The 25,099-nt window shown below is 43.6% G+C and overlaps 1 protein-coding gene across 2 annotated transcripts in view; it reads left to right on the top strand.

The window, feature by feature from the left end:
* DZIP1L (DAZ interacting zinc finger protein 1 like) overlaps nucleotides 1-25,099 on the top strand; it is a 390,767-nt gene that overhangs the window by 24,762 nt on the left and 340,906 nt on the right. Inside the window, exon 1 of one of the 2 annotated variants that reach the window (XM_069213557.1) lies at nucleotides 13,977-14,065. The exons of the other annotated variant lie outside the window; for it this stretch is intronic. Within the exon in view, the coding sequence (XP_069069658.1) occupies nucleotides 14,063-14,065 (3 nt within the window). The 5' untranslated portion in view covers nucleotides 13,977-14,062. Of the gene's footprint in view, nucleotides 1-13,976; nucleotides 14,066-25,099 lie in introns of those variants that run through there. 2 annotated transcript variants of the gene reach the window in all.

The raw sequence follows: 25,099 nt of genomic DNA, 5'->3' as shown, positions 1-25,099 counted from the left end.
CCAGAAACGGGTCTCAAATTGTGTGATCCCAGGCAAATATTGTATTTTACAGTCGCCTTTTTCTTCGTTCTCATATGAGTGCACCTTAAAATTTGTGAGTTCAGTATTTCTGCTGTAAATAAAATACTCTTTTGTTGATTAAATACACTAAACATTTGCTCCATGTATAACAAATCTATCCCACATATATGGTACACATAATCCATGCATGACTTGCCTCTTAGTTTACTAATAGCTTTGCCATCAGGGCAGGGTAATGTTTAAACACTCACTTTTAATAAACACATTACTAAATCATGATATGGCAGCACACTGTCATTACAGACAGTAAATTTCCAAGAAATGTCCAAAAACCTTCCCATTAACTTGCAGCTTTACTCATAAAACTATAATATAATAGTGTATTAACAATATGTGAAAATTGGGTTTCAGAAAACATTTATCATTTGCACATCACCGAGTAAAGTGTTCTGACTTTTTTTCCATTCTATTAAAATATTTTTTTATCACACAGAAATGGTCTGTCACAACTACTGAAATATATTTTGAAATGTTTGTAAAGTTGAGTTAGTTATATAAATATTGTGTGTTAGGAAAAACCTGATACCAAAAGCCTTTCATTTCACATAAGTCAGACAGTTCACCTTACAAAATCCTGGAACTCTGCAATCACAAGGAAAAGTATTTGCATTGCAGGAAGACAAACTTACTTTTGACCTCTGTCTCTAAACACAAAGCAAATGTGACAAGAATAAGTTTTAAAGGCATCTTAATTGCTAATTCAGTTTTTGACTGAAAAGAACACATGTTCTTTGTCCACTCAGAAGGGTTGAGTTGAATCTAAAAATAACTAGACCTCATAAAATAAAACTCTTTCAAACACAGATTCCTTCTTCTTTTACCAGGGCCACAGTCATTAGCTTTTTAAAAAAGGACAAGCCATCTGAACAGCCCGGCTCGTATCGCCCCAATAGTCTACTAAACTATGACTATAAGCTTTTTTACAGGCAGATAGATTTATGAGGCAACCTGTCCCCTAGACAAGTAGATATTTTAATAAATTCCACACCTCTGGTGGCGGCTTCTTCTGCAATCTGCTGTGGTCCCAGCTGCAGTGTTGTAGTTCCTTCAGCTGGCATGTCTCCTCCCAGAACAGGAAGTTCCACACCAGCCTTGCTAGAGGAATTGACAGACTCCACTGCAGTTAGCACATACCACATAGGGACTGCTAAGTGAACTGAGTGTACATAGTAGTAAAGGAAAACAAAAACTACAGGCCTTCCAGAACACCGGAGCTAGGCTTATCCGTCACCTCCCCCTTTAGGGCCACATCTCCCCCCACCACCTCAAGGTACTCCATTGGCTCCCAGTAAAGGTGAGATGCCAATTCAAACTACTGACTCATGCATGCAAAGCCCTTCACAAACTGGGACCAGCCTAAATTGTCCACTGCCTGAACTTCCACCAACTAGCCAGACTACTCAGATTTGCCTCCCTATCAATCGCCCACACTCTTCACACCTACAGAAACACCAGCAGTGGGCGCTCCTTCTCCTGCCTTGCAGCGAAAGCTTGGAACGACCTCTCCATGCAGCTCTGCACCTCCCATTCTCTACCAGAATTCCGGAAAGCTCCCAAAGACCTATCTCTTCAACTGAGTCTATTGCACCATACAGGCACCTGGACACCCTCGTAGGTGATTAGCAGCACTATACAAATCAACTGATGGATTAAAAAGGAGTAGGCTGCACATGTGGTTAATATTTGCCCAGACAGAAGTCAAACCTGGACTAAGTTGGAGAGGGGAATAGCGCCCTCCACTCTCCCTAGCCCCTCCCCCTTACCCCTCTCCCTTGAGCACATTTGTCCACACCATTGAAGCTTTCAGATCTGTTGCTTATCTTGTGTAGTATTGTTTTGTGTGTATTAAAGTACTAAGAAGATGCTTTTGACTTGAACAAAATCAATCTTAGAAAGAGATTTTTGTGCTGATGGCGCCTGTCGACCTGATCAGAACTCTGTACTCTTTCACATTGAAGATATTGTGTAGTTCTCCATTTACTCCTCAGTTAAAATGAATTCTATTAGAACTGTATAGGAAAACTCTTGTTCTGCATATGCTAGCCCCCTATTGACACTGTGTAGTTTCTGACTTTTCGTGAGATACCAGATAACTAAGGGCTTCAGTATGAGGTGTCCGTTTTTTGGGTCATATTATTAGGGGCACATACTGTCCAATTGTATCCAGTATCCCCGCACCAAATAACAGGTATATAAGTTATTCCACTCGAAAGGCAATAACACGTGGGCCCATGAATGAAGGGTCCTTGTCCACATGTTACTCCCCATTCCTTACGCAATACCTCACCTTGTCCTCTGCCATTTACCACCTGTTTTGAGAACATGGTAAATATTGTGTCAGATTTGCAGAGGAGGGTAGCTGGCTCAGGAGAGCCGTGCAGGGACGAGATTGGATGCTTCCACAGTACTGCTGCAGTGTGGCCTAGAGCCCCTGCTAGCTGTTTCAGTGAATGTGAATCAACATCTGGTTAATCTGGTGCATGTGTTCCCAGACCCGGGGATACCGGCTTTGGCAGGTGGAATCAACACTTATCACCCCTTCCTCTGCCTCCCAGTCGTAAACTCCTTCCTCTCTTCCCGGGATAATGAGGCCCTTAATTTTAATGCGTCAAAAAATAACATATTTCTCTGGAACATTAGAATACAATTGCTGACTACAAAGTCAGTCGGTAACAATAGTTATTCGCCCCCACCTGATGCATAGGCACGGGCATGTAAAGAGGCTGGTGCGCAACAAATTATAATACTGACTGGCGCCAGCTAAATTGCCTCTTCATCTTCCGCTGTCTAAGTGGCCTTGCATTCGTTGCGAGTGCTATTGATGTGAGGTTTTTTCTTATGTAGTTATGGACGCGTTCCGATCAGTCCTATTGGCTATTGCACTCTTAAAATTCCAAATGAATGCGTAAATGGCGGCCACAAACAACATACCTCATCAGTTTTGAGCGGTGAAGTCATAAAGGAGCTTGATGATGCTAGGAAAAGTTGATATGTCACAAACAAGGTTCAGGCTGAAAACCCAGCGCCGCATCAGGCTTACAGGTCATAGCATAGAGCAGCCGCAGGCAGTAAAGCCACGGGAGAGCCTCAGCCGTAATTAGGCTGGAAAGCTAGAAGAACCTCAGACTGAAAGATCCGAGGACAGCTGCAGTCCGGGATTTAACAATGTTGGACCAAACAAGGCAATCTGAGGACTGAATCATCAATCTTCACGCTGCCTCCTCAGATCCAAGAGTATCACCCAATCGTTAAACTTTCTAAAATGAAATCAAGTATAATGATGGTGAAAATACCCCCGCCAGAGTTGCGTATCACTTTCAGAAGCACAGAAGATTTTTTCCACCCGTAAGCAGAATGGATTCCTAGAGCAGAAGTCCCAGTCTGGGCAAAAAAAAAGCAAAAGATGGTGAGACAAATTCATATCTCTACTCTTTCTTGGAATTCGAGCATTCAAGACTAGATTCTTTATTTAATTCTGATTTGCTTAAGTATAGAAGTAGTTTACATGTGTTTTCTCTGAGACTTTTGATAGTGATTCTTCTGAGTGTGCTTGTAATGTATTTAATTTGGACTTGAAATTGTGAATACTGGCCATTCCATTCCTAAACTTTATGTTTTAGTGCCACATCCACTACCTGTGTGTCTTTTTGGAGTTCATTCGTTGTGAGGCTAAAATATTTGTATGATTCTTTTAGTGTGATGAATTTTTGTGACCTCGAAGTGTGGCGATGATGAGCACAAATCTCAATATGATGAGGAGGAAGTGCAAAAACACGTCACAGTTTTCTTTATCCATTCCCACAGCCCGAGCCTCCAGGATAGGGGTGTAACTTGGTCGTTGAGATTGTCTGATTTCCCAGTCACCATGGTGTACCCAATTTAAGGACGCGGGGTATGACTTTGCTAAGCAGCTTGACATAATGCAAACAACAGCATTAATCAAAATATATTTTGTGCTGACAACTTGATGTGAGCATAGCACAAAATGGCTCTTAGGCGCAGAACATCTTTCCACGTCTTGTCTATACATAGGGCACAAGTAGGCAAGAATAGCACACATCCTCATACAGTTTGACACAAAGACAGATCTGCTAAAGTATCATGATCTGGCTTTGTATGAAATTCTAGGGCCAAATGAAAACAGGCCCATGCAAGGCACAAGGAGACTATCACATGTAATTCGAAGCTCTACCGTGTTAATTTCCTCAAAATTACACATTTTATGCAGCTTACTTTTGAACTATTACTATTATGTAGAATGTGTACTTGAATGTTTATCTAAAACAATGGCTTGACTTTGCACCAAAGCTCAGATCTTACAGTTGTGCAGCATGTTTTTACTGTAGCTCAGGACTTTTTGTAACTATTCCTCAGCACGTTTTTTTCGTTTTGCACAAACGCTTACAAAAATGAATATGTGAGGATGGGGGCAACCAGTCAGTGGTATTCATGCCTCCACTTCTGCACCTGACATCTGCCTATCAGACCTCTAACAAGTAAGAATCGAGTGCCTGTATTTTCCACCGAAGTTTACATGGCCTGGTGTGAAGATGGTGCTCAGGCCTGCTGCCCCTGAGCTGGTGGTAGTTCCCCAATTTGTCCTTCACCAAGGTTCAAGGAATGCCCTAGAATTCCTCACCCTACTGCACAATACCGGGGGGAGTCTCCATTGATTCTCTGACCCCAGGTGCAGAGTGAACTGGTTATTGTCACTCCAACAATCCAAGGCATCATGAGAATCCGTAGGATTACCTTTCACATGGTGTTCACAAACCTCTTGACAAAAGAGGAATCTTGCTCATACGTTGGGCATTCATAGTACCCGTGAATCAATCCATTGGATTCTCGTTTTGTCTGGGGATAGATATGCTTGCATGCCCCTGAACGAGTAGTCCTAAAGATTACAAAGATTCATTCCATGGAGCAATCCAGGGAATAACCCATGGCCAAAGACCCAAAAGATCCTTGCAAAGGTACCTTTTCTTGCAAGTGCTGGTACTGCAGTGATTCTAAGTAGAACAAACACCTTACACTATAATGCTGTTGTTTACCATCGCAGCTGTACTCTGCCCCAGCCTAATTGCTCCCGTAATATAGGGCAGTTAGATCTAATAGCCATGGCAAGTGCATGGTAGAGTGGTGGTGTGGTTTAGGGGCAAAGGAGAGGCTGTGCCTCTTTCCAAATCTACATGAATCTTATTTGTCATCTGCAGGTGACCCTCTCCAATCACACGAAGATATCCAAATAGATATGCTAGTAAAAAGGGAAAAGTAAGTGTGTGTGGCGCGGGGAGGAGGGGGCACATAGAACTTTCCTGATTGCATATGGTCTGGTTGAAAACAGATTTACTAAAACAGAATGATCCTTATTCTCAAAGTAATTTGTGCTTGCAAGTTAGAAGTCAGATTTAAACATCGAAGCAACCTTATTTTTGATTGGAAGTCTACTTTTTTAAACTTCTGAAAAGCTAGTTTTGCACACATATGGTTTTACTGACTGTGAGGAAATGTGGTGTATTATAAGGAGTGGTTGTGAGACCTCGCATGTAATACCAACACTTCTAGGATCGGTCAGGTTTCATTTGTCAAATCGTAGCTCATCCCTGGATAGCAGTTTCTTGGAGCAGTTGGGCTTCAACAAAAACACAAGTGTAAAGCATTTAACCAGCACCAAATCAATTGAAGTGGAAAAAACAATCTCAAGAAATCTGACACCAATTTATAAACATATCTTATATTTTGTAGATTTATGGATCCCAAAAGGAAAAAGATCCACCAGAGGGTTCTGGAGATATAGATTTTACAAAGAACAATACATCAAGACTTTTCACTTAACAGCAAACAAGCATAGGAAAAGTTAGTGCATTTGGCTATTGGATTAAAAAAAAAAAAAAATGTGCCTGTGGAAAGTGGTTAGAGCTACTTTGGGCTACAGCCTCCAGCAGGGAGAGAGTCAAGGGGATCTGCAAGGTCAGAAGAAACAGTTACCTCAACAAGAAAAGAAGTCTTCAGTCCAGTTTCAGTGTCAGTGGTCCTTTGCAATTGGCTTCTAAGCGTGATCCTAATGCAACAGAAGCAGGATGCTAAAGCTGCTCAAAGATGCAGTCGACAGGGTCCTCCTGGGGCAACACTTCAGTCCACAGTCCTGGTGGGGCAACCTTGGCCATAGTGGTCGACATCCCTCAAAGTCTTCTTTGGTCTAGCAAGCATTTTCCTACTTTTTGCTATAACTCTCCTTTTAGATGATCAGACTGCACTCCAACAGTTCTTCTGGGTCCAGCAGACCCGAGTCAACTTTTAGCATCAGGACCCCTCTGGTGGATCATTTTTGTTTTGGTGTCCATAAATGCATAAATCGGAGTTGGCTTTCTTAACATCATGTTTTCTTCTTGAGTGTTTTGGTTCAGTTCGGATGCTTTAGACTAGTTCCTTAGGTGAAGGCTGACTGCTCAAAGCCACAGCTTCTTAAGGTCGAGCTAAGGTTTGCGAGGTGAAACATGACTGTTCCTAGAATGGTCGGTAATGTGTTACCGGTGAGGTCTCACAACCACACCATATAATACACCCTATTTCCTCGCACAAAGGTTTTTGTGTCAGGAAATCTCTGAACAGGTTTAAGGGTGCAGGTAATGGGTGGTACAGGGTGAACATGACTTGAGAGTTAGTAAACACTCACAAACTAACATGTTTGTTAGTGTTCACAATCTGCTCTTCAACTCCCTGCCTAACCAGAATAAGGTTGAATAATTACTCCTGTCAATGGCAAGAGTAAATCAGTTGCTTTAAGGGAACAACACAGAAATGTTTGGGATTTAGGGAAAGTGCAAAAATAAAGGTGTGAAAAAGTAAGTCAGTGTATTTGCCCTTTGTAGGAAGGTAGCCTCTTTCTAGCCTTGTTACCCCCACTTTTGGCCTGTTTGTGAGTATATGTCAGGGTGTTTTTACTGTCTCACTGGGACCCTGCTAGCCAGGACCCCAGTGCTCATAGTGAAAACCCTATTTGTTAGCGTGTTTTATATGTCTCACTGGGATCCTGCTAGCCAGGACCCCAGTGCTCATAGTTTGTGGCCTAAATGTGTTCCCTGTGTGGTGCCTAACTGTGTCACTGAGGCTCTGCTCACCAGAACCTCAGTGCTTATGCTCTCTCTGTCTTTAAAATTGTCACTGCAGGCTAGTGACCATTTTTACCAATTGTGATTGGCACGCTCGAACACCCTTATAATTCCCTAGTATATGGTACCTAGGTACCCAGGGTATTGGGGTTCCAGGAGGTCCCAATGGGCCGCAGCATTTCTTTTGCCACCCATAGGGAGCTCAGACAATTATTACAGAGGACTGTCACTGCAGCCTGTGTGAAATAACGTCCATGTTATCTCACAGCCATTTTACACTGCATTTAAGTAACTTATAAGTCACCTATATGTCTAACCCTCACTTAGTGAAGGTTAGGTGCAGAGTTACTAAGTGTGAGGGCACCCTGCCAATAGCCAAGGTGCCCCCAAATAGTTCAGGGCAATTTCCCTGGACTTTGTGAGTGCGGGGACACCATTACACGCGTGCACTACATATAGGTCATTACCTATGTGTAGCTTCACAATGGTAACTCCGAATATGGCCATGTAACATGTCTAAGATCATTGAATTGTCCCCCCATGCCAAATCTGGTATTGGGGTGCCAATCCCATGCATCCCCAGGGCTCCAGCATGGACCCCGGGTACTGCCAAATTAGCTCTCTGGGGTTTTCACTGCAGCTACCGCTGCTGCCAACCCACAGACAGGCTTCTGCCCTCATGGGGTATGGGCAGCCCAGTCCCAGGAAGGCAGAACAAAGGATTTCCTTTGAGAGAGGGTGTTACACCCTCTCCCTTTGGAAATAGGTGTGAAGGGCCTGAGAGGAGTAGCCTCTCCTGGCCTCTGGGAATGCTTTGAAGGGCACAGATGGTGCCCTCTTTGCATAAACCAGTCTACACTGGTTCAGGGATCCCCAGCCCCTGCTGTGGCGCCAAACTGGACAAAGGAAAGGGGAGTGACCACTCCCCTGTCCATCACCACCCCAGGGGTGGTGCCCAGGGCTCCTCCAGTGTGTCCAAGACCTCTGCCATCTTGAATGCAGAGGTGTGAGGGCACAATGGAGACCTCTGAGTGGCCAGTGCCAGCAGATGACATCAGAGACCCCTCCTGATGGGTAGTTACCTGGTTAGTTTAGTTTAGTTTTAAGGATTTATAAAGCGCGTAGTGACCCGAAGGCATCCCAGCGCTAACCCAGCGTTAGGTGGCCAATCCTCCTCTGATGGCTATTTAGGGTCTCTCCTGTGGGTTTCTCAGCAGATAACGAATGCAAGAGCTCACCAGAGTTCCTCTGCCTCTCCCTCTTCGACTTCTGCCAAGGATCGACCGCTGACTGCTCCAGGACGCCTGCAAAACTGCAACAAAGTAGCAAGAAGACTACCAGCGACATTGTAGCGCCTAATCCTGCCGACTTTCTCAACTGGTGGTGCATGCTCTGGGGACTGTCTGCCTTCACCCTGCACTGGAAGCCATGAAGAAATCTCCCATGGGTCGACGGAATATTCCCCCTGCTAACACAGGCACCAAACTTCTGCTTCACCGGTCCTCTGGGTCCCCTCTCATCTTGACGAGCCTGGTCCCTGGAACACAGGAGCTGGATCCAAGTGACCCCGACAGTCCAGTAGTCCATCTGTCCAAATTTGGTGGAGGTAAGTACTTGCTTCCCCACGCCAGGGAGTAATCCTGTGTACTGCGTGAACTGCAGCTACTAGGGCTTCTGTGCACTTTTTGCAAGGAATCCTTCGTGCACAGCACAGCCCAGGTCCCCAGCACTCCGTCCTGCATTGCTCAGCTCGCTGAGTTGACCACCGGCTTCGTGGGACCCTCCTTTGTAGTATTGAGACGACCGTCGTGCTCAGTTTTCTTGAACCCATGTTCAAGTACTTCTGCGGGTGCTGCCTGCTTCTGCGTGGGCTCTCTGTGTTGCTGAGTGCCCCCTCTGTCTCCTCTTCCAAGGGGCGACCTCCTGGTCCTTCCTGGGCCCGGGCAGCACCCATTTTCTTCAACCGCGACCTTTGCAGCTAGCAAGGTTTGTTTGCTGTCTTTCTGCGTGGAAACAACTCTGCATCCTCCAGTACGTGGTGGGACATCTTCTGTGCAAACGAGAAGTTCCTGGCATCTTCCATTGTTGCAAAACCTTCAGCTTCTTTCACCAGGAGGCAGCCAATTTGCACCTTCATCTAGAGTTTAGTGGGCTCCTGCCCCATCGGACACTTTCATGACTCTTGGACTTGGTTCCCTTCCTTTACAGGTCCTCGGGTCCAGAAATCCGTCTTCAGTGCTTTGCAGTCTGTTGTGGTCTTTGCAGAATCTCCTATCACGACTTTAGTGTGTTTCTGAGGAAGTAGGGTAACTTTACTCCTACTTTTCAGGGTCTTGGGGTGCGGTATCTTGGACACCCTTAGTGTTTTCTAACACTCCCAGTGACCCTCTACACACTACACTAGGCCTGGGGTCCCTAAGTGGTTCGCATTCCACTTTCTTAGTATATGGTTCATGTTGCCGCTAGGCCTATTGCATCCTATTGTATTCTACAGTATTTGCACTACTTTTCTAACTGTTTACTTACCTGATTTTGGTTTGTGTGTATATTTTGTGTATTTTACGTACCTCCTAAGGGAGTATATCCTCTGAGATATTTCAGACACATTGTCACTAAAATAAAGTACCTTTATTTTTAGTATCACTGAGTATTGTGATTCTTATGATATAGTACCTATATGATATAAGTGGTATAGTAGGAGCTTTGCATGTCTCCTAGTTCAGCCTAAACTGCTCTGCTATAGCTACCTCTATCAGCCTAAGCTGCTAGAACACTACTAATCTACTAATAAGGGATATGTGGACCTGGCACAAGGTGTAAGTACCACAAGGTACCATTATAAGCCAGGCCAGCCTCCTACACCCTCCATCTGATTTTTTTTTTCTTTCTTCAAATTAAGAACTATAGAACTTATACTTCTGTGTGCAAAAATGGATTTCACCTTAGTTTTACTGCAGTACTTATGAAAGACCTGTGACTTGGGCACATTTCCAGATCTAACCTGTAAAACTTCACTGGATTACAAAAATAAATAAATCTACATCCATGTGATTTTATAAACCTCAGAATGCAGATTTATTTATCTTCTCTGAATTGGATTGAACATACGGAACAGGTGTTGAAAACATTCTTGTTTGAACAGTAGGGCTTGCAGGTTTTATGGTTTGTCCATCTATGTGAATGAGCAGGGCACGATTACGCAGCCTATTTTCTTCAGACCCTTAGATGGATGTGCTACTGTGTTGGTTACGTTAAGGGGATTTGTATGGAGCGCTTATCACCAATGGGAAATCCAGCTGCTTGAGTAGATTAGTAGGTCGATTGTACTCCTAGTTGAATTGCCAGGTCTTCAGTTCCTTGTGGAATTCGAGAAGGGATGGGGAGGTCATAATGTGGTGTGGAAATTGGTTCCTGGATTTAGCGTTGATGGAGGAAAAGGAGTGTCCTTCTGACTTGCTCCTCAGGATGAAGGGTATTTGCACAAACTGGAATGAGGCTGATGGCAGTTGCCTGGCAGGGTTGGTGGAAGTTGAGGTGGTGGTTGAGGTAGGTACATCAGACATTGTGGAGGGCTTTATTTGCATGGGTGAGCAGTTTGAATTGGCAATGCTTCTGAATTTGTAGCCAGTGTAACTCTCTGAGGTGGGGTGTGATGTGTCCTTTGAAGGAATGTTGAGGATAAGTCTGGCATCAGCCTTCTGGGTAGTCTGTAGTCTTTGCTCAAGTTGATTTGTGATGTCAGCATAGAGTGTGTTGCGATAGTCTAAGCTGGTGGTGATGAGAGCCTGGTTGACCTTGCGTCTGTAGTCAGTGAGTGGGGGTGCAATGGAATATTTTGCGGAAATACGAGGGAGGAAGAAGCAGGAAGTTGTGACGGCTTTCGCTGTTTGACTATCATGAGTCTGTTATCCACAATGATGTTGAGGTTTTGTGCATGGTCGGTACGGGTGGACATGGGTCCCAGGTCTTTTGCACACCAAAAGGATTCTCAAGGAGAGCTCTTGTTCCTGAAGATCCGTTTTATCTGTGTTGAGCTTTAGGAAGTTGTGTTTCATCAAGTTTGCTATGTTAGACTTGCAGTTGTTGAAGTTCTTCCTGGTGGTGTGATTGTTGTTTGGGACGGACAGGATGAGCTGGGTGTCGTCTGCGTAGGATACAATTTTGATTCAGTGAAATCTTATGAAATGGTTGAATGGTGCCATATAGATGTTGAAGAGGGCAGGGCTCAGTGGTGATCCATGAGGGTCTTCATAGATTAGAATCTTGGACTCTGAGTTGTAGGGCAGGAGCCTAATTTGCTGAGACCTGTCAGAGAGAAAGGGGGCGAGACAGCTCAGGACGGGTCCAGGTATTCGGGAGTTGTGGAGTCTTGTGATGAGGATGCTGTTGGAGACTGTTTTGAAGGCTGTGGGGAGGTCAAATAGTACCAGTGCAGTGGTTTCTCCTTTGTTCCAGATGGTCTGGATGTTGTCAGTTGCTGCAGTGAGAGCAGTTTCCATGCCTTGGTCATTGCAGACTCCAGATTGTGAGGTGTCTAGCTGGTGGGGTTGTTTGAGATAGCTGGAGAGTTGTTTGTTGATAGCTTTTCACGTGACTTTGGATGAGACTGGAAGGGGTGAGATGTGGCTGTAGTTGCAGAGCTCTTTTGTGTTTCCCGCGTTTTTTTTCAGGACAACTTTGATTTCTGCATGTTTCCGATTGTCCGGAAAGGTTCCACATTTGATGGGAGTGTTGATGATAGTGGTGAGGTAGGAGCTGATCAAAGTTCCTCCTAGGTTGAAAATATGATGAAGGTAGGAGTCTGTGGGGGCCACAAAGTGAATTGTTCTCTTGATTTTGGCAGTGTCTTCTAGGGTGATGAGTTTCCAGTTACTGACCTGGTGGTCCCATTTGGTGGTGGTGAGCAGCTAGTTGATGGGTACTTGTGTCTTGTGTTGGGCTACAAGTTGCTGTAGATATTGAAAATATTGTTGTGGAAGGAATTGGGGTGGTTGTCACAGAGGTCTTGTGAAGGGGTGATGGGGCTGGAGGAAGCTGGTTGGTTGGAGAATTCTTTGATGTTGAAGATCTCTTTGCAATTGTTGGAACTGTTTTCCAGTCTGTGAGCTAGGGCTGTTTTTCTTGCCTCATTGAATTGGGTGTGGTATTTCCTCAGCTGTCTGTACCCAGCACAGAGAACACTCTAAATATCTTCAGTTTCTATCTGGGACCCCTTAATCACTTGCATATTTTAAAGTGGATCATTTTCATTTCAGTGAACACTGGGATTAAATGAGTTTTAGTCCCTGCAAATGCAAATGCTGACAGCAGCACAGAGATAAATAACCTACTTGTAGTTAAATTTAGCTGCAATTGAAAATTCCTGAATTTCCTTGTCAATAGTCCAGTTAAAAAGTCACTCACTTTTTTCACAGAAAACGTGGTAATACACCGGGGTTTTAGCATTTATTAAATTGGTACAGGATGGAATTTGCATATAATGGTATAGTACACAAAATGTCTTCAATGACAGGCAACTAAAAGCTGACTGTAGGCATAGTTTAAAGCAAGCATTTTTTTTTGCCATATTGCACAGCAGTTCTACTGAAAGTTTTTTTTAAAGAAGCGATATGACGCAGCCAGCGCTGACCACGGTATAACGCTTTTGTTTCAGTTGCTGCCAGGAGGGCGGGGCGGGTAACATCTTGGAGTGAGGGAGGGCGTGCAACACAGAGGGTGTAGATGTTTTCATCACCGCTATTCTGCCAGCAATATAAACACAGACCTAGATACTACCGAGTGCTTAATTTGTAGATAGAACGTGCAGGTGCCCTAAGCTCTTGTCTGAAACACGAGGCTCCTGCATTTAAATGTGCGAGCACAGAATACTGATGCAGGTTATCCTAAAGCCATCTCGGGTCTCTTTAATCCATTTACAGACACTCCCTGTCCGCCAGCTCACTCTTGCAGCTTTCAGCTTTCTTCCTTTGTGACGCTTTTTCGATTTTCTCTTAGTCCATCTTTCCCATATGTCTCTTTTGCTCGTACTAAATGCCTGAAGCAGAAAAATAGGGTCGGCGCCCCGCACCAAAAACCATAGGCTCAAATTAAGCACCGATACTACCATTGTTGGGTGCCTCATAGCGTTTTTTTTTTTTTTAAAGAAACGTCCAGCCATGCTGAACAGCCGCTGGACAAATTAGAGTGAACATGTTTTTACAAGGGGCCTTTCTTTCAACTGATACCCAGTTTCGCATTTCTACTCATCATTTTATCTTTGTATTCAGTAAATCACCTGGTACATTCTATGACCTTGCAATGTATTACCTCAGTCCAATGCCTGTCGTTGCAAGATTCTGGTCGATATTACATTTTCAGGAAAGATAAAGCGTTTTATTTCTTATAACCAAGGTATCCTAAGCTTACAGCTCTTTCTGTTAAGATACCGAAAAAAATCGATTTGCTTCATGTTTACTTTGTACATAACTTTGGCACAGCCACCTTTCTGTCGTTTCCTACTTTCTCACCCCCACCACATACCACCACACATAAAGTTAGTAATGTTTATGGACAAGTTTCAGAGCTTCCCGCATGTAAAGTGAAGCGTCTGCCCCGAATCGCTGGTAATTGGAAGCCTCGTCGAAATCCTGTTAGTAACAGTCGATGAATAAGTTAAATGGCCGCGAGGTTGGGCTGAAGTTAGGCTTGCAGCTTGGTGGGAGCGCCCAGGAGTCCGCTTACCTGTACACACCTAGATACAGTGGCGTTGATCAACGCAACTGTTTTGTTGTGGGTTGTCTCGTTCGCTTAGCTGTCAGACAGACTTGAAAGTAGTGGGCACACAAATTGTGTGTGTACTGCACCGTGCCTCGAGTAGAAGATATGCTGCAATGGTATGTTTGTTTTGTTTTATTTCCAGATCTGTGACAATTTCTCTGCATTGCTTTTAGTCTCTTATTGTGCAGCTGAAAAGCTGAGAATTAGGTACATATCTCGAATTTACATTCTTTATTTTTAAAAGATTCTAAAATGCTTTGCAAGTGGGTCAGGCAAACAATGTTGATATATGTGACTAAAGCCCTAATGTCAATATTTTTTCATAGAGAGGCTCGAAAAGCATTCTGCCATTTTCAGAGATTTAGGCGCCATTTAAGATTCCGTTCACGTTTGAATGTTCACTGAAGAATAATTTGCCCCACGGTCGAGCCACAGGTTTCAACCATACTTAGTATGTTCCTGCCCAAATTCTTACATTGGTTTCTGACACAGAAATAAATGAAGCAATTGATGTCGTAGGGTCCCATGTATGTATTCATGTAGTGCGAACTTAGCTACAGTGCAACATAGTATTTATGGGGAAGAGGGAGGGATGCAAGAGAATTAGCAGTTTGAGAGTCTATCATCTGAGGCAGAGGGGGGTTTGCACGTAGATGAGGTGTTGATTGAGATCCTTCCTGAAGAGCAGGAGTTAGGGAGCTTGCTAAACACGAGTTGGCAGGGTTGTTCTAGATCCTTGGAGCAACGGCTTCGCATCTTGACTTCTCCTTCCCGCAGCTTTATGAGACGTCTCGAGCTTTATGAAGGTACAGTGGTGAGTGTTATGTGGCCCACTGGAATTCTCTTTCTCGCTTGGCATCTATGGTGGAGTGCGGTTGACCAGTTTGTAGGGGATGGAGCAGACAATGAAAGTGATGTGGGCTGGCGAAGAGCCCTATTCACGAAGGAAAATGTAAATTGAGACAGTCGTAAGATTGAAGAAAGGACTCATGCACAGTCCTAATTTACACCTTTTTGTCTCCTTCACAGAAGGGTGTATGCATATCGTAGGCCCATGGGAGTTACCGGGTATAACTCCATCGAATTCACAAACTAACTGTCTTAAGCCAAACCAATGTTCAAATCAGCCCCTCTTTGCAGAAGGCAGCAACTCACATAGTGCCATAACAGCCCATCCAGCTGTGCAAGCTCTCTAACCTGTAGCCCACTGGGAAAATATCAGCGCGAAAAAGAATGTCCAGTCTGGCTTTGAAATCATCATCACCTAGACACGAGAACAGTTTTTTGATCATTATTAAGTACTTATACATGGAGCCTGCAACCATTGTTTAGTCTTTTCCCCAGAACTGTGCCACTGGAACCAAGCCACGACCTACAGAGGAATCCCAATTAGGCATACACCTTTCAGATTTTGCTTGTGTTACGGTTCAGAATGGACCTGGCTTGGCAGTTCGAACTGGACTGTTCCTATTGGATCAGGGGAAAAGGCTGGCTTGCATATGGCTGGGTTCTGTCCGAGATGATATGAGGAGCAAAATGTGACATCAGCGATTGCTAATGGACTGTTTATGAGTAATTTTGGTCATTTGAGCAACAGTCACAGGCATGGAAGGATAAATTGTCACAAATAAACTACCCCAGCAATATTATTAACACAGCATTTAAAAGGGCTAGGAACAACAATTGTGATACATTATTGGAGCATAGCATACAAGATCCATCCAATACACTTACTTGTGTAACAACGTTCACTCGTAACTCTCACAAGATCAAAAAAAAGTTATATATATAATTAACAGTGGGGGTGGAATATTCTCAATAGTGGTTTTCTTCATTTGCCCACCCCTGATTTGCCTACAAATGCACTAAGAACCTCAAGGATATCCACACCACAGAGTAATACACAAAAAACAACATATGGTGCTTGCCACCCGTCACTAGACATTTTCGTTAGAGAAAATGCAATGTTTGTAGTCAAACAAAAGAATCCAAATAAATTGTACTAGATGCCAGAAAAATCTGGTCTCTTAGAAGTATTCAAACTGTAACAAAAAATGGATCTACATGATTAAATGCCCCTGGAAATCAAGGTATGTATTTAAAACTTAACTAGCTGCCAGACAAGTAAAAGAACCCCAGCAAAATTCCCCTTTTAGGGGCCCGTTGATTATTGCAGCGTTGGCCCAACAAGGAGTTTCCCGTTGATGAAGCATGCCATATTTGTTGGTGGGTGAGGGCTCTTGCTCCAAAATTTAAATATTTTCTCATACGTGTATTTCACCCAGGTACACTAGGGTTGTTTACCTGGAGTGTCTAGCTATTGGCATCTGCAAAGTGGATAACTTTGCCCTAGTCCTACTGCTTTCTGTCGTGACTAGCTCTGATGGTATGTCTCCGGCGTCTTTTGATGCCTGTGTAACTCAGCTTCACAAACAATGTTGTGTTCCAGCTAACCCTGGACAGGTGACTGACTGCCCTTTCTGTATTCATGCCCTATGGATGTTTTACTGTTGCCTCATTCTCTTTTGGGCCTTTTATGGCCTGAAAAGGTACTTGAACAAGAACGCTTTGGTCGTTTACCATTCAGTTCTTACTCTCCACATATCTCTTCCCTTTTTTTTTAATATGTTCCTCATACACACACTCCTATCTGGTGCATCATTTAATTTAATACTTCTTGTGTTACCACACAGATCCTTCAACACGGACGTTATCTAAACCAGCTTCTCCCCTTTAATATTTCTCGGTGGCTTACTACTACTGTCAGGGCTTGGTCTTCTACTAGTGTTTCCTGTGGGTTTTGCACCACTGCCAAGGCTTGTGCTTCTATTCCTCCTGAATGTATTGCACAAAGTGCTCTCTCCTTTCACTATTAAGTGTTAGGTATACCATCGTATAACTGCTTACCTGCACAATTGTCTCACTGATCTCTTGCATGGCTGTGTGCTATGTTTCACTCAGTTTTGGTTCACAGTTGTACATGGGTACGATTGAAAGAAAAAAAAACAAGATAAGAGCGCTTTGTTGGCTCTCTCCATTTAGGTCATTCCACAGACACATAATTCCTTCTAAAGCACTAGCATGGAGTTGCATGCTTTCCATCTGCAAAACACTTCAGCACTTCATCAGGAGTAAGAAGACTTATATAAAGGCTAAGGGGTAAGAAGCCATATATAAATGAAAGTGAAAAAACAGTACAATTTAGTACACAGGTCAGTCAGGAAACTTCAAGAGTTACACTTTTTAAAACTGATTTTCTTTATTTAGCAAAAAAAGTCCCATAGGTTTCGTCTTTCTACGATTTGGAGTACCTTTTGATCTGCCAAAAATTTCTGAAAAAAAAAGCTTTTCCGAACATTTTTGAACGACCACTAAGTTTAGGCTTTCTCTGACACAGTTATGAACATCCACTGCCGTTAGAATTTATGGAACTGGAGATACAGATTTGTAGATTTGAAGATGTAGGGCAAAAAGAATCAAGAAAACACAAAGTGGCAATTGAAAGTCACAGTTCACGACTGACCAAGACCTAGATGTGATTTCAGAATCACCTTGATGAAGCATTAGTTGGGTAGACAAGAGGGCACACGTTTACCTTGAGACTTAGATGTTTTTCTGGTTTTCATTGTCTTCCAGTGATGCAAGGCAGAATCCTGAGCCAAGTGTCCTTCAGAAGTGGATGTGCCTTCATTGAGCCCCCTCCAAAAACTTCCAGTGGGACAAAGCAGGTTCAGCCGGCACATAAAGGTTGCACTCTGTGCTGGGGTAGATTTGTACTTTGCTCCAGCCCCAAGTTTTATCTTTTGACTTAAGATACTTTTTTTGTTTCTTGAAATCTTCCAGAGGAACAAAGCTGGATGGTGTTGCTGTAGCGGATCCTATTTAGTTTTAATGGGAATCACAAGTTTAGCTTTGCCGTCTAGCTTGCAGTCCTGTGCCCCCATCACCTAGTGACTTTTAACCTACTTTGCTTGCTCTGTCTTAGCCTATTTATTTCTTTCAAAATGGCTGCTATGTTTATAGTTAGCGTTTTGATGTTATGTTATCAGTGCCACTCTGTGAAGGCGTCACTATCGGCGTCAAAGTAAAGTGAGATACGTAGGTATTCACGTGATGTCCCTTTCTCCCTTACGTGTGACAGGAACATGATGTACTTTTGGAGAGAATTGTTTATATAATTGCTGCCCCAAGCATGCCTCTTTATCTATCATTTGGGAACATACCTGCGTCAGGGGTCCTACAAGATCTGTATAAAACTTCTCATGCAGACAAGGTTATCAGAGGGATTCCTACCAGATGCTATCGATGCCATCTATGCTGCATGTCGCTTTGATGACGACCCAGCCTTCATGTCACCACAGTCTGATCTAGCAAACTCATTCTAAGGTAACAAAGGTTAGGTGGTGCATCTCATGGACCTGGTACTGACAGATTATGTTTATCACATCTAGCTCTCTCGAGGATAGAGATTAGATCTCCATGCTATAGGGTTTTAGAGACATTTTACATTTCATGTTTATTGCAAGATGGTGGGGGTCTGTATTCATGGCTCTAATCTTTAGAATTCTGCATCATTCATTATCTCAGTCATTGCAGCTCATGCATTTTACAGTAGATTGCAGTCTTTTTAATAAACCAATTGAAAAATTTCCTGCATCTCCATTATTACCTGTGTGTGGATGGGATTTATTGCTAACGAGAAAGGGTAATCTCCATTCCAACATGACTCCCCTAAGATGTCGCATTCTAGAGTCCATGCGTAAGGGCTGCCAGAATTCACCTTTTACTGTTTGGGTTTTTGATGAGGTACTGCTTGTGAGCCGGGAAGGTTGGGCCGACAGTTGTGACTTGTTGTAGGATTGGCCTAGTCGCCTACAAACAAAAATGCTGTAGAAACCAGCAGTCTCGGCTAGAAGCGCGAGTCCAACTACAACATGACTCTTACAACAATGGTGTTTTGCGGATTCCCTGAGTATATCTGTCTCACACACAACAGGTATCCTAAGCTCCATTATACTATGACATCTGTGGTCTTGGGGATATTCCTCCTCAGCTGAACAGGGAACACCTAACTAGGCTGTGGGTTGTTCAAGCGTGAACTCTTATAAGGGCTTTCTCCACATTTGGTGTTCCTTCTCTTTACCCATTATTCAACATGGCTAACGCTGTAGACATTCCAGAAAACGCTAGACATGCATTGTCACTACACTTAATAGTGGATGGCTTGAAAGATGAGCGGGGTGTTATCTTCATTGTAAAAGCAAAGGAAGGTTATCAGACAGAAACATTCTATTCCTGGGTCACCTTTCCTGAGGAAGACTCTACAACATACACATTTAACACATATGAAAAAGCAAACATACCACAATGATACTGAGCATACCAGTATCTTGAAATACCTATTACTTATAGAGAACACCAGAACTGGTTTATTGGCACCCTACCACACGTAAACCTGTGAGATTATGTCCCTTAAGTAATGTCGGACCAACGTGGCCAATGTTTTCCATGTATACACCACATCAAGGTGTACAAAACATGCAGGCAGCTGATTTGCACAATCTTTACAATGAGCTAGTAACATTATATAGACAACGTCTTCAGCTCGCCCAGCACCACCAGCACCAGCCGGATACCAGTTGGCAGTTACTGGGATTAACCCACAAACAATACATTCTGTTGTGGGCAAGGTGCCCATGGAACAAGAGACAATCCAGTTCTGGATAACACAAAAAACAAATCATCTGTAAGCTGTGTTTCCCCATATGGGACCACAGGAAAAACATAGAATTCTCACAATGTGCTTACCATTCAGAATGGTTCCCTCAATGGACAACTTCACCACATGGGGTACAGTTTTTGTTGCAATTTACACTACCACGCATGATACCCCAACACTTGCCAATTTGCAGGAAGCATTAAAACAAATTGAAAATGAACATGGGGCTGCTCTATCCCTGGATTTGGGGTTAAACTGATGCATAACTTCAACAGTCTTCTCAATAATACTCAGTAGCATTAAAGGGGAAAGAGATAGCATTGGCTATACGCCAGCGGCTCCGGGAGATATCACAGTTGGAACAGGAGCGTCAACTACTGAAAATGATTTCCAACACCTGTGTACTAGTATATGACGGAATAGTTTGGGAGTCAAGCTGAAGAAACCTGACATTCAGAGTACCACCACTAAGGAAAGTACTAAACAAGCACAAAAGAGTTCTAAAAAGTGCTGGGATAAACAAAACAAAATAAAGACAGACAAAGTCAAAGAGCAGTTTCCCCGCATCCAGAGAAGTCCAAAAGGAGATGTAATCTCAGACATAGAGAAAATATAAAATCTCCTAGCAGATATACGGCTTCAAATCCCGCTCATTCGTTTCAGGACGCACCGGACAGCCGTAGCAAGAGAGTGGGCCGGTCAGAGCACCATTCTGACTACGTGAAACAGAAGAAAGACCTACAGCGGTCTTCAGACAAGAAAGAAGACAAGTCCCCACAACAAAATCTACAATTTCAAAAGAAAAAGGTGGCAGCAATAACAATTAAACATGCCAACAAACTTGAGAACCTTGCTGAAGAACAAGAAATGGGCAGTGACCCTGCTGGACAGCGCAGCAGAAGTCACTATTTTTCTCCAGAGTCTGAAAGATCATCTGGATGCGACAGCAACTAGCGTCTTTCTTGCAGTTGAGACTGTGGACGGGCGCGTTCTCCTATCCAACAGGGTTTATGATGTACTCTTTTGGAATTACCTTAATTGTGATATCCTGTTGGCAGAAAGAGACTGGCCAACTGAGCATGTCCGTAAGCTCCCACATGGGGAAGATGTCATTTTGCCTTCTTTCTCAGATCTTGTTCCGTAAGTGGTAAAAGAAGCCTACGCTGTCGGCTGGGCCTTAGGCGCAAGCACCTGTGCTATACTGCAAACACGTAGGGTAGGACAGAGATTCTCCTTACCATGTAATACCTATCAGGTCTACACACCAGCCTCAGCCCTAATCCTGTTAAACACAAAGCTGAAGTTCACTCAGCACGAGTACCAGGGAATAACAGAGCCATGTGTCTCTACAGTAAATAACCCGTTATTCTCCGTTGCAAAACCAGACCATTCATATAGAAAAGTCTTTGACTACAGACACTTAAACAGACACACGTGCACATATGCAAGTCAAAATTCACACAGCACCGTACTAATTAACAACATAGTGCATCAAAAATACAAGACAACTATGGATATTTCCAACAGATGTTTCCAACGTTTTGTTCTGCCAGAACTTAACACATGAAAGTTGGGGCGTGAGTGCATTCTCATTTGGTTCACAAAACGCTTCTGTTGTTTGCCCCAAGGCTACAAGAACAGCCCATGTAACATCAATATTACATGATACTGATCCTGGGACGTTGTCCAATGTGGATGACACATATCTCACAGATGATGACCTCAACATTCATCTTGTCAGGGTTGATCGGATCGTTCTAGGATTCATAGCCCTTGGCTGCAAATTCTATGTTAGAAAACTAAAATAGCCTTTCTCAGTGTATTGTTCCTGGGATACAAACTATCTAATGAGGGCAAAAGCCTGACCCTGCACTTTTTTAGAAAAATATGCTCAACTCCAACCACCAAACATCATTAAGAAACTGCAGTGTACTTGGGTTCTTTAACTTTGGCAGAACTTACATTCCTGATTATGCACAATGCATCAAGCCACTTTATGATTTAATTCACCCAGATTTCTCAAGCAGACTTTGGACAGTTGAACACACATTGAACGCACGTGTATCCTTTGAGGACTTCAGCAAGACATGCTAGAAGCAAAACGCTTACATATGTGACAAAGGAATTTTTGTCATCAAAATAATTGCTGTTGCCATCGGGTTCACCTATGTCACCTTTAATGAGGGCAGTATGGTTTCCCATAGCATATAAATCACATTTACACTCTAATGCAGAACAATGCCTTGCACCCACAGGAAAAATTCTAACTGCTGACAGACGGCTGTCATCAAGGAGAGGCCACTTGCCCAAGGGAAATGCATTATTGTCGTTACCCTGGGGCCACCGGTAGAGGCCGTCACCAAAGTAAGTGTTCCTAATGCAAAGGCACTACATCCATGTTGAGTTCAATCAGCAACCTCCCTGCCTGTCACTGATGTTGATTACATCTTTGATCCAAAACTTCAAACACAAGAATTTCTCCAATACGAACAGGAGTACCCGGCACCTCTTAACACTTTGCCACTTGACAGATACCACACTGTCATTTACGCTGATAGTTCACCACAACCAGCTTTAGCTACAAAACATCAATAATCAGCCACTTGCGCAGCTGTGAGTGGAGTGATGAAGGATGGTGTATTCACCCTCACAATACCTACATGCAGACCCTAGGGGACTGCACTGAACAGCTGGCTGAGCTTAAAGCTCTTACTTGGCACTGGAACATACAGATCCAGAACAGATAACATTGATTCTGTGTGATTCGTACTATTGTGTCCAGCCCTACAATGATTATCTTAATCAATGGCGACTGACCAGTTTCGTAGATTCAAAGGGGAACACCATAAAACACAGGACTGTGTGGGGTAGGGTGGCTGATCTTAAGGATACGCTACCTGAGGGTCATGTAGTATTTACATTGGGTCACCAACATGTACATAACAGTAGTACATGTTATTGGTAACACTTTGGCTGATGAAGCTGCCAAATCTGCAGTACCCACGGCTTCTGTTGCTGCAGTAATTCATTTTCAGGCAAGATTGGATAGTGAATTTCTGGCTGCCATGAAAGCCTTGGTTGAAGGCAAGCCTCTCCCAGAAGCATACCCTACTAAATATTTTTACCACATCAGTGCACAGAATGTTGCTTTTGCAACGATTCCTGGGGTTGGAGATTGTGTGATCCCCAATCAAGACCAGAGATTTGATCTCATCAAAGCAGCGCATGAGGGTGTTTCATCTGCTTTTGCTGCCAAAATAACACTCTTACCTAAACGCTTCTGGTGGCAAGTTCTATAGAAACAGAATGAGCAATATGTCCTTTGCTGTTACATTTTCAAGCAAATCAAGGGCTCAAACAGGAAAGACCCACCACAGACATCCCTCTTAGTGTTCAACAGGCCACTACAATGTGTGTACCTGGACCACTGTGGTCTCTTTAAACTTGATGGTGCCTACAAATACATCTTAGTTACTGTTGATTCTTGTTCTAGATTCCTGCAGGTATGGCGACAGCAGTCGGCTGACGCTTAGTCGGTTATAAAAGACTGGCTGTTCTTTATCGGTACATATGTGTTTACAGCATTCCATTTGGACCAGAGCCGTGCCTTTGCCTGTAAGGCATTCAGGAGCTGTTAGAAATGGGGTCTCTAGTTGGCAGAGGTATACACCCATGTCCAAGTAGGGGCCCACGATCCTAGTCAGGGTGTCATACACAATCCAAATTATCCTTTGCCCACCCTCTGGTAGTTTGGCATTGAGCAGTCAGGCTTAACTTAGAAGGCAATGTGTAAAGTATTTGTGCAATAAACCATACAGTAACACAGGGAAAACACCCCAAAAATACATCACGCAGGTTTAGAAAAATAGATATATTTATTTGAATAAAATAAGGTAAAAACGACAAAGATCCAATTAGCACCAGTTGAAATATCACTTTTAAAAGGTTTAAAGGAGTCTTAATCCTTGGAAATAAACAGTTGTCTCTGTTACACACAGTACCTGGTATGTGTCAAAAATAAAGACACGCAGAAGTCGCAGAGGAGGAGATGCTTGGAAAAATAAGGTGTGCTTTGGATTTTCCAGCACAAGACAGGCAATGTGTCGTTTCTTTCCACACTGCAAGGGGCTTGCGTTGTTTTTCGATGCACAGTCTTGGTTCCTCACTGCAATGCGGGGCTATTTTGACACCCAGGGACGATGCAGGAAAAATCCTGACACTCTGGAAGAAAGAAAGGGCACTGCATCGATCCGGTAGGCGAAATTTTCCATCGCAAGGCAGGCGCTGCGTCGAATTTTCACTCAGGAAGTCAGGCTGCGTCGTTCTGGTCGGCTGTACGGCGATTTCTTGGTCGCAATGCAGGCTTTGCGTCAATGTCAGCAGGCGGTGCGTAAATTTTCAATGCACAAGGAGTTTACTGAAGAGATTAAGTCTTTTTGGCCCTAAGACTTCAGAAAACAGGAGGCAAGCGCAATCAAGTCCTTGGAGACCACTTTTGTGGAAGGCAGAGTCCTTCTCAGTACAGTCAGAGGCCAACAGTGCAGCAGGGCAACAGCAGGGGAGTAGTCCTTCCCAGCAAAGCAGTCCAGATGAGTCCTTTGGACAGCCAGGTAGTTACTCTGACAGAGTTCAGGTGTAGGTCCACAAGTATCTTAGTTAGTGGGTTCAGAGCTCCAGTTTATATACCTAGAGGTGCCTTTGAAGTGGGGGAGACTTCAAAGAGTGGTTTTGAAGTGCACAAGTTCCCCTTTCAGTACAGTCCTGTCTGTCAGGGTCCCAGTAGGGGGTTTGACAGTCCATTTTGTGAGTGCAGGCCACTAGCCTTTGAAATGTAAGTGTCAGGCCCTCCACCATTCTAGCCCAGGAAGACCCATTTAATATGCAGATGAGTGCAGGTGTGACTGAGTGTCCTGTGTTTGTGGTTGTTTGGGTGACGTGCACAAGGGAGCTGTCAACCAGCCCAGACGTTGATTGGAGACAGGCTGTAGGGCACAGGTGTTTTTTTAAGTGCAGAGAAAAGCTCACTTTCTAAAAGTGGCATTTCTAAAATAGTATTATAAAATCCAACCTCACCAGTAAGCAGGATTTTCTATTACCTTTCTGGCCATACTAAATATGACCTGGTTACCCCATTCAGATCAGAATCTACCACTCAGAAAGTATATGAGGGTAGTCCTAATGCTATCCTAGGAAAGGAGCATGCCTCACAGTATTGGAAAACAAATTTAGGAGTTTTTCACTACCAGGACATGTAAAACACATATGTACATGTCCTGTATTTTTCGTACATAGCACCCTGCCCTATGGGTTACCTAGGGCCTACCTTAGGGATGACGTATATGTGGCAAAAGGGGAGTTTAAGGCTTGGCAAGTACTTTTAAATTCCAAGTCGAATTAGCAGTGAAAACTGCACACACAGGCCTTGAAATGA

The sequence above is a fragment of the Pleurodeles waltl genome, chromosome 11 (genome assembly GCF_031143425.1).
Source record: "Pleurodeles waltl isolate 20211129_DDA chromosome 11, aPleWal1.hap1.20221129, whole genome shotgun sequence".
NCBI classification, from domain to species: domain Eukaryota; kingdom Metazoa; phylum Chordata; class Amphibia; order Caudata; family Salamandridae; genus Pleurodeles; species Pleurodeles waltl.
The sequence above is the reverse complement of the archived record's forward strand: the minus strand, read 5'-3'. Positions and strand labels throughout refer to the sequence as shown.